At 43.9% G+C, this 10,353-nt stretch overlaps 1 protein-coding gene across 6 annotated transcripts in view; it reads left to right on the forward strand.

The window, feature by feature from the left end:
• SLC25A21 (solute carrier family 25 member 21) overlaps window positions 1–10,353 on the forward strand; it is a 467,052-nt gene that overhangs the window by 452,192 nt on the left and 4,507 nt on the right. For 5 of the 6 annotated variants that reach the window (XM_053283932.1, XM_053283930.1, XM_053283933.1 and 2 more), the window contains 2 exons: window positions 6,692–6,873; window positions 10,152–10,204. In XM_053283932.1, coding sequence (XP_053139907.1) covers window positions 6,692–6,873; window positions 10,152–10,204 — 235 coding nt within the window. The remainder of the gene's footprint in view (window positions 1–6,691; window positions 6,874–10,151; window positions 10,205–10,353) is intronic. The other variant, XM_053283931.1, reaches the window with a different exon arrangement.

Raw genomic sequence — 10,353 nt, forward strand, 5'->3', positions numbered from 1 at the left:
TGAATGTGCTACAAGTCCTACCCACTTTGCCAAGCTGCGTCCATCACACCTTCTCCTGGATCCACCCATCTAAAGCTCCTCCTGACTGCTGCATCACATGTCCACCCGTGGAAGCCCTTCCTATCAGCTGTGAGAGCTAAATGGAGCCTCCATGTTTAGATACAGTATGTTGAACCGAATTAAATTGATTCAACCCAATGGATTATTCCAATGAATTCAAACTTGAATCAATAGATTATTCCAACGGATTCAAGCTAAGTGGAACCTCCATGTTTAGTTGTAGTATGTTGGGGGGCAAACATAGGAATGCTAGTTGTCCTCATACCCTGTGCTTATAAGCTTTCCAGAGGGATTTGGTTGGCCACTGTTAGAAACACAGTGCTAGACTAGCTATATAGACATCTCCGGGGCCACAAACTAAATATAAGGCAGGGGTGGGCTCTGAGCCCCAAACACCATATCTGGTAACTGCTCCTGATTAAACATTTGCTGTACTTCCATGGTATTTCATGCTCTGAACTGCTTCTCAGCCTGCCCCACCCCAGACTTCCCATGCAGAGAAACAACAATTAAAAACCCCTGGCAGTCTTACAAAGCGATGCAGCATACATTACTCCTTCACACAATGCATAATTAACTTTTGGTGTGGTGATGGCTTTGAAAAGAATTAGACAAATTAATGGTGAATACATCTATCAACAGCTGTTAATCAGGACAGCTACATGGAATCTGTGTCCAGAGAAAGTGTAGCACACCAGATTCTAAGGAAAAATTACAGAGAAAGAACATTGCATTAATGGCCTGCTCTTGAGTTACTAGAGGCCTCTAGCTTAGACCGCGGTTTACAGTTCAGACCGAACTGAGGGTCCGCAAACCAGTTCAGCTCATTTGGCAGTTCAGGTCGAACTAGTTTGTGGTTCAAGGGCCGGGGAGGGCTACGCTGGGGGGCAGGCAGGCACCTTTAAATTCATTCATTCATTCATTCATTCATTCATTCGATTTCTATACTGCCCTCTCAAAAATGGCTCAGAGCGGTTTACAAAGAGAAACAACAAATAAATAAGATGGACCCCTGTCTCCAAAGGGCTCACAATCTAAAAGAAACATAAGACACCAGCAACAGTCACTGGAGGTACTGTGCTGGGGGTGGACAGGGCCAGTTACTCTCCCCCTGCTAAATAAAGAGAATCACCACGTTAAAAGGTGCCTCTTTGCCAAGTTAGCAGGGGTTATAATGTAAATTAGCAGGTCCTTACCAGCAGTACCACTGCTCCAGGAGCTTCTGGGTGCGGCAGTGCTCCCACCAGCAGTCCACATGGCAGCAGCGTGGCTCTGTCACGCATCTGGCCTCCAAACAGAGGACCGAATTTGGACTAAATCACGAGCATTGGTCCATGCACAGCCCTACTCTAGCTGCCCACTGCTGGAATTAGAATGCTGGACTAGACAGTTTTCTGTTTGTTTCAACAAAGCAATTTTTAGTACCTTGTGCAACAGCCAAATTTAATTAACAGTTATCTGCTCCATATGAATTGAAAATGCTTTCTGCCTTTACAGTTTCCTTTCCCTCACAGATTCTTTCCTAAAGAATTCATTTTTCCTTCCAAACATTCGTATCGCTCCCAGATTTCACCCCCCCAAAATATTTCCCCTTTCCGAAGAATCATTGCCTCACATTCTTTCCCTTTCCTTCCCCCACCCCAAAGAAAGAAACCCCCTCAATAGTTTTTACTCATGCTGGATCATCACCGTCAGTCTTTTCTTGCTGTTGTTGTTTTAACCCATCTAACCTGACTGTTTAAAGAACTGCCTGCTTCCCAACAAGCCTACCTGAACACTCCAGTCTTCATTTGAACCTTCCCTGGATCCCCCTGTGAAGTGAAGTCAGGTGGGTGGCAACTACTGAGAGGGCTTCTAAGTCATGGTGCCTTGTATGGTATTTGGAACTCCCTCCCTAGAAAAACTCACCTGGTACTGTCATTGATGGCTTTTTGGAGGCAGGCAAATACTTTTTTTTAATTTGCCCAGGTATTCCAGCATGTTTTATTGCTGATCCAAGGCAAGTCACATACTGACTCCCCCAGCCGCACACCCTCCTGGGCTTCCTTCACAGTTGTATACATCCTCCGAAATTGATGTGAGTGTTAAGACTTGGAGCTACCAGAACAGCATGTCTTTCTCTAGTATCATTAAATGACTTGCATCGTCCACAATTTACAAAACCTTTAAAAAAATAATTTAGGATGATGTTCTATTGTGGCACATAGGTTTTTACTATGCTTTTTGTTACCACTATTCAGCCTCATTTAAGATTTCTTTACTTCATGAGCTGAGCTTCAGTGTGTGGGGGGGGGGCATTTTAAAATCTTGTCTCTGGGCCCACTCCAACCTTGCTACGCCCATGATCCATCTTATTTATTTATTATTTCTCTGTGTAAACCACCCTGAGCCATTTTTTGAAGGGTGGTATAGAAATCAAACAAACAAACAAACAAACAAAGTTCTAACAACCAGCTAGGAACAAGCCGCCATGGGGACTTGTTTGATATGGGGAAGTGTGGGCCCTTTTCACACTGCTCAGATGTAAATCTTTGTTGACCTGAAGTTCAACAGCTTCTCATTCAGAGACTTTCTAATTCTCTCTTGACTTCTTTTCCTGGGAAGCCAAGAGGGAATTCTTTTCCTGTTTCCTTATTTTCTGGGAAATAAAACAAGCCACTTCATCTTACGTGTCTGGCTCCAGCTTAGGGCATTCTTGAACTCTAGCTACCAATGTCCCATCTGAAGGAAGGCTATAATTAATAATCATTTGAAACCATCTAAATTTTTGTGAGTGAAAAGGTAATATAAGTATTAATGATTGAATGGTGCTTCTATCTATCTATCTATCTATCTATCTATCATATTTTATATACTGCCTGATATGTGTTTCTCTAGGCGATGTACACAATTTAAAACACAACAAATATAAAACAGAGAAAAAACAGTTAAAACAATTTCACAGAATTAAAAAAAACTTAAAACAATTTCATGAGATAAAAACAATTAAACCACTTTAAATTAAGTTCAATGAAAAGCCTGAGAAAACAGGTGTCTTGAGGGTCTTTTTAAAAGCAATCAGAGGTGGAGATGCACTTCTTTTGACAGGGAGCATATTCCAAAGCCCCAGGGCAGCCATAGAGAAGGAACTAGTGGCAACCATATCTGGACCAAAACGAACTGGCAACTGTAACTGGACCTCCCCAGATGATCTTAATAAGCAGCAGGGTTCATGACAAAGAAGGCTCTCTTTTAAGTACCCTGGACCCAAACTGTTGAGGCCTTTATAAGTAATATCCAGCACTTTGTATTTCGCTCAGAAACATATCGTTAGCCAGTGCAGTTCTTTTAAAATCAGTGTTAGGTGGTCCCTTCAGGTTGTCCCAGAGACCAGTCTATCTGCCACATTCTGTATCAGTTGTAGTTTCCGGACTATGTACAAAGGCAGCCCCCTGTAGAGTGCATTACAGTGGTCGAGTCTGGAGGTCACCAGCATACAGTCATTTACTTCTAGAAATTGGCATAGCTGACATAGCCAAAGCTGATAAAAAGCACCCCTGGCCACTGCTTCAGCCTGAGAAACCAGAGAGAGTTTTGGATCCAGGGGCACGCCCAAGCTACGTACGTCTCTGGTTTCTTAGGTTGAGGCAGTGGCAAGGGGTGTTTTTTATCAGCTTTGGCTATGTCAGCTATGGATGGTGTAACACCATCCAGAACAGGCATTTCTGATTTGCAGTTGATAGAAAATCTTTCAGCAAAGCTAACAAGATTAGTACAACAACAAAAGAATTATGTATTTCACCGGATTTTTTAAGTGAGTCTCAGAAGAAATCTTTGTAATCAACAAAGGTAATCAATCATGAGGCGGTTTGTTGGAGGCTATCAGTGTCTGCTGCTAAGCACCACTGACATGGGGTGCGGAGAAGGACCCAGCGCCTTTACAAAGTGTGTTGCAAGTGTGGGTGGAAGTGAATTTTCTCCCAAGTAGAATTTGAAGAGAACGGCAGGGTTCAAGGAGAAAATTCTGGAGCATGATCTGAGACGGTGTCTCCACATCCCAAGAATGTACAAGCTGCTGGAGAAGGCATGGGAGCTCTTAACACAGCACTGGGCGGGCTTGCAATTGCTGCACAGCCAGCAGTGCTCTGCACAGGTCCAGGCCACAATGTCATCAATCTGCAGACTGCTGTGACGTGTGTTGTCCAACCTGTCCAGGCACCCATGGCATGCACAATTAAGTTTGGCTCTCAATGAGTTGTTAAATCTGTACGTGTCTGGGCGGAACTACTTCAGATGGCAGACGGCAGTTTGCGTCTTTCATACCAAATAAATAAACAAACAAACAAATAAATAAATAAATGAAATCCTCCTTATAGAAAGCTGGATATAAAACAGGGGCATAGCAAGGTTGGAGTGGGCCCAGGAAAAAGCGAAGGTGGCCCCCCCCCCACCTTCTTTGCTTTCTCCCTGTATCTTTGCTTAAGAAAAACTGTAGAGTGTGAAGAACCAGCTGTCGTCCAGCTGACGGGGAGCCCCCATGCTCCGGGGCCACTGACATTTGTCCCCCTCTCCCTGGTTCAATTATAGCTACACCCCTGTGTACAGGAGAAGAGTTCCAGTCTGAAGTGACACCGCCCAGTCACGGGTTTCCCACCAAGATCTAGGCCTTTGAAGTGATTTTCCCCCCCACAGAAAAAGTATTTCTATTCAGACAATAGAGGAAATGGCACAAGGGATACACTTTGAGGATGGTGAGGGAATGCTTGCTTTGGAGTTTGGGAGGAGAATGCCGTGCATCTGATTTCTGGGTCCTGAGCTGATCTCATGTCTACAAGGGCATCCCTTCCACGAGGCAGGGTGAGACGGTTGCCTCAGATGTGTGCACAAGGAGAGGTGCAGGAGGGGAAGCAAGTGCCAGCCCCTCACACCCTGGGTGCCACCCACAGACCCCTTGCTGCCACCTGCCACCACCCTCCCTCCCTCCACTGGAGCATCTGTTCATTTCCCCATCCATTTCCCCCTGGGGCGCACCTTTCCTTTCTCCTCTTTTCCCTTCCCACCCATTGTGAATTAGGAACACCCCTCCCATCACTGCCTGGGTTGGTGACATAGTCTAAGAGTCTGCATGCTGCCACCACTCCCTCAGCAGAATGCTGAGCTGCTTCCTGCAGATGGGAGGGCATCAGCCTGTCCTTCACCTCAGACAGAACAATGTATTGGACTGCCACTGCGTGTGTGCATGTCTACATGGGCGTGTAGGAATAAAACAGGGCCAGGGCCAGCTTTACCATCTGAATGACTGGATGTGGCTTCACCCATACTTACAGTATGACACTAAAATACTAAACTGGAAACAGGTTCCTGTGTGGATGTATCTTTATAATCTCCCATGAATGTAGTTGCAGAAGATTATTCCCTCTTTCTTGCACAGAATTTTCCAACCAAAGTGATGTTTAGATGAAATATATGTTTGTTTGTAATTGCGTTTAAAGAACAACACTCAGTTAATTGGTGCTGAAGTATCTGGCATTGTCTTGCATACTGATTTGACCCCTATTTGCGCTCTCTAAAAGGCCTTCTTGCAATATAGTTGGTCTCATTTTGGTTGAGAAATGCGCTATTTATACAATGTATTGTTTCGCACTAAAGGCTATTTTCTTGCTTCCATGGTATAAAACAGAATGTTGAAAGTCATATAAACTACCTCGGAAATGCATTATGACTGGAACTGCCACAGTTCACACATATGGGATTAGGCTTTATGAAGGAAAATATCACTTCCAAATAGACTAATTGAGCACTTTGATGTTGTGGAGAGTACCTGTATAGGAAGGCTGTCTGAGGAAATACAAACACAGTTGGATTGTCTCCGTTCGTACAGAAAAACGTTGTTTCAGGGTTGGCTTTACAACTAGTTCCTACCTTTTTTTAACCAGGGCAGAATCGGCGGCTTTGGGAACAATGTGTTGTAAATTCTTCAGCCAATTAGCTAGAGTGAGTTACTACTGTTTCTAATGCACAGAGCGCTGAAGTCTGCTTTGCTGTTGGGCCACTGCTGGATTGTTAATAGCAGGAAGCCAGCACTGCTTAGTACAGTGCATCAGCTACATGCAAGTCTAAATGTAAAAAACCTGGAGGGGAAAGCGGCAGACTGAGATTAGCCTTTCTTTAATTTAACATTTGGGGGTCCAACACACAAATGAGCATTTTAGTAGGCTTCATGGTGGAAGTTGCTGTCATTTGTAAAATATTCTGGCCAATTAGCTAATAGTGTGCTTGGATTTCTCCCGTTTTGATACAGTAATACTAAGTACATTGTGAAGCCCAATTATACAAATCATCCCCATATGCCGTACCAGTCTTGCTTTATGAACTGTGTTTATAAATCCTGTGTGAGGAAATGTGTACTTCAGCAATTTAGACCATGTGTAAAAACACAGCCAATAGGATTGTCAAGAAAACAAGCCCCAGCATAGGAAATCCTAATGTGTTCCGCTAGAATAACAGGAGTGTGTCATGTCGTGCAAACCTTCTGATTAAATGCATATTACTTTATAGTCTTTAACCAATTGAAGTGCTTCTGTTCTCCTTTTAGTTTCTTTCTTTCTTTCTTTCTTCATTCTCTCTCTCCTTTGTTTTTGTGTTTATTTAGGATCCAACCCTGGAGTTTCTAAGGAAATTTGGAATTGGACTGGTCTCGGGAACAATAGCCTCCATTATCAACATCCCTTTTGATGTTGCAAAAAGTAGGATTCAAGGACCACAACCAGTTCCAGGGGAGATCAAGTACAGAACCTGTTTTAAAACTATGGCAATGGTCTATAAAGAAGAAGGGTAACGTATTCTTATTTTGATCATAAATATCCAGGCCTCTGGTTTGTTCATATAAGTCCATAAAACTGCATTGTTATATTTCAGATCTGATGAGGCCCATAAAAACCACCCTGCACAGTATTTATGTATCAGGAATGCTCAGGAGTTTAGCATTTCAGAAATGTGCATATAAAAATTACAAGACAATATCTTCCTTCAGCTGAGTTTTCTGGATTCTCATGTGCTAAATTCGTATTACCTGAAAATATCCTGATGTACCTACAGCTGAATATTTCTGTTTTGTCATCTTAACATCAGTACAATGTATCAAGACTTTTTCAAATGCTTTCTTTAGTGGTATAATTAGAAAAGCAAGATACAGCCTTTATTTAATTGAGGTACTATGAATGAAGTACTTTCCCACACAATGCATAATTAATCTATGGAATTCTCTGCCACAGGATATGTGATGGCCACCAGCTTGGATGACTTTAAAAGGGGCTCAGACAAATTCATGGAGGACAAATCTGTCAATGGCTACTAGTCTGATGGCTATAGGCCACCTCTAGTCTCAGAGGCAAGATGCCTCTAAATACCAGTTGCAGGAGAGCAGCAGCAGCAGGAGAAAGGGCATGCCCTCATCTCTTGCCTGTGGGCTTCTCAGAGGCATCTGTTGGGCCACTGTGGGAAACAGGATGCTGGATTAGGTAGACTTTGGGCCTGATCCAGCAGGGCTGTTCTTATGATTCAGTTAGGTAACCACTACAGAAGTGCTGTGTTGTTGGGGGAGAGAAAGGCCATAATGAGAGTCTGTTCTAATCCCAGATTAATAGAACATTTTAAGATGTCAGATGGCCCTCGTATACTGGGAAGCTGATTAAAAGTTCATTTTTAAAATACTATTCAATGGGATGGTCCTGAAGCACAGACCTTCAATGTATTGCCACCCTTGAGGACTCCTTGAGTTGCCGAATTCCTCTTGACTTTGTTCCCCATGTGGCCTCAGCAGGGGTGTCGAAAGGGTCTAGGGAACAGGTGGTTTCTGTTGGAGCTAGGACCCTGGCAGCATCAGCTCTCAGCTGCAGTGTCTTATAGTGACCACTGGGGGTTTTTAGAGTCATGGATAAAAGTGCTGGACTTCTCCCCTCTTTGTTCTTCCAGTGTTCTTCCAGTCTCCATTTTGTCTCTCCAGAGTTGGCTGTTTGTTTTGGTCTCTCTCTTCAGTCATGTACTACAGCTGAAATTAAGCTGCAGGCTTTTTCACATTTGTTTATAACCTTTTCTTTAAATAAATCCTTGTAGTTCTTCAATACTAAAGAACTGTCTCAAGACCTCTTGCTTTGCTGCTTTCTCGCCAAACTGGTTTTGCTTTGCTACTTGGGGACTGAACCCCAAATTCTTCCCCTACAGTTTCCCCATTTCCCTGCTCCTCTACCCAGCTGCTCTCTGGTTTGCTCAGGAGCTGGTGAGTCTGTGACTCTTTCTGATCCCCTCTCATTACCAGAAGGAGACTAAATAGGCCCCTGGAGCTAATGCTAGTCTTGCAAAGGCCCAATCTTCCATCTCTCGAGACCGAACCAGGACTCCTTACTCTCCACTCCTCCTCCTCCCCGCCCCGCAGCTTCAGGCTGGTTGCAGAAGCCATGACTGCTGTCTCACCGCTTTCTCCTTCCTTCCTCCTCATGCTGCTGTCCCATCAGGCCTGACTCCATTCCAGCCAGAACCCTCAGGGATCCTCAAGACAAAGGCAGTGGAAACTGTTGTGACTGGCTGAGATCCAGACTAATGCTGCTCTAGTGCAAACATGTTGCTAGCGAGTGTCGCCAAGTCAGGAGCTCACATTTCAGACTAGTGTTCCACCGGTGCACCTGAGTAGGCTGCACAAACTGTGGCATGCCTCTTGCTGTGAAAACTCTTCCTCAGTCCATATGGATTGATTCAAAAGTGTCTGCTATCCTTGTTGTGCAAACACAATGCTTGCACAAGTAGACCGAAATAGCAAGAGATTGTGCAACTCTTGATGGCTACACACTCAGCTACAGGACCTTCTTGTGTGTGTACAACTTGGTTCCTTGCACTAGTGCAACCTATGGATGTCAGCCACTGATTCTAAAAATGCCCACTTGAGAACATCGTGATTTGCCAATCTTGAAATTTATTGTTCCCTGTTATATATTGGTGCATACCTAAAGAGAGTGGACACTTCTAGAATGGGTGAAGAACATCTAAAGGTTTCAGGACTGGTTTGCAAAATATACATATGAAGATCACTCAATTCAGCTTAGATTTCTGCCCTCTCCTTTTCTACCTGTCCATGCTTTCTGGAGCTTTGAATACTTTTGCTTACCATTCCCTTTTAACCTGATCAGCAGTGCGAGAATGAAAACATCTCTTTGTTTGGTGCCAATTCATCTAGTATAAGATACAGGAGCCATTCACATGACCAGGCAGTGGGGCAGGCAGGGGAAGGCTGGTCCAACTCACCTTCCCCAAAGATGATCACTCAAGTGTTGTTGGGAGCATGGGTCATGCTCCCAGACTTTCCACGCTGCATGGTGCAGTGCAAGATTCCGGAGTCTGGGACATTGTGTCCCAGCCTCCAGATATCCCACAATGCACCACATGATATGTGCAGTGCATTGAGGGATTCCCCCAAGAGACGGGCGGTCTAGGTGCCCATTTCCGTGTCTACTGGGGCTGAACGCAGCTGAACAGATGTTCCCGGAGCCCAGGTTAAGGCCTTGCTTGAGCCTTTAACCCTGGCTAAATGCCAGGTTAAAAAAGCTGGGCTAGGTGACTCTGCCCCACCGGGATTGAGCCCAATCCCAGCAGTTCTCATGTGCAGCCTAACCCAGGCAGGCTTCCCTAGCCTGGGTTAGGCTGCACGTGAGAACAGCCTCACCATCGCATATTTATGGAATCAGCATGAACTTTACATTTGTCAGTGCTTCTGAAGTGAGAACTTAGCTGTAACAGGATTATTCAGGTATAGTCACGAGTCCACTAATAGCAGCTGTGCTATGTATACCAAGTGGTCTTCAAATATCTCATTATTTAAAGTCATGCTTTTGCGTGGATGGGATCACAGCACAGCAATTATAGCTGAACATTCATCTGGTCTAAGATGCTAAAATCCACATTCTATACTCTGAATAGAATCTACATTAGATGCTAAAATCATACTGTGAATGTATGGTACATCATATAGCGGTTCTATGCATGGTCCTAGTGATTTAACACATATAAGCCGTTTCCCCCTACCTTTTAAAATAAAAATATTTTTCATTGTTTTTCTCCAGATTTCTAGCTTTGTACAAAGGATTGGTTCCTAAGATCATGAGGCTAGGCCCAGGTAATTTTTCTCAACCATCTTTTAATTCCACCATTATATTTTAAGGCCACAAACATACTTTAAAACAACAACAACAACAACTGAAAGTAAACTGTTTTAAAAATGTTTTTCTTACTGCAGTACAGCAGCGGTTTTCCAACTTGAATCCC

The sequence above is a fragment of the Hemicordylus capensis genome, chromosome 1 (assembly GCF_027244095.1).
Source record: "Hemicordylus capensis ecotype Gifberg chromosome 1, rHemCap1.1.pri, whole genome shotgun sequence".
Taxonomy (NCBI): Eukaryota; Metazoa; Chordata; class Lepidosauria; order Squamata; family Cordylidae; genus Hemicordylus; species Hemicordylus capensis.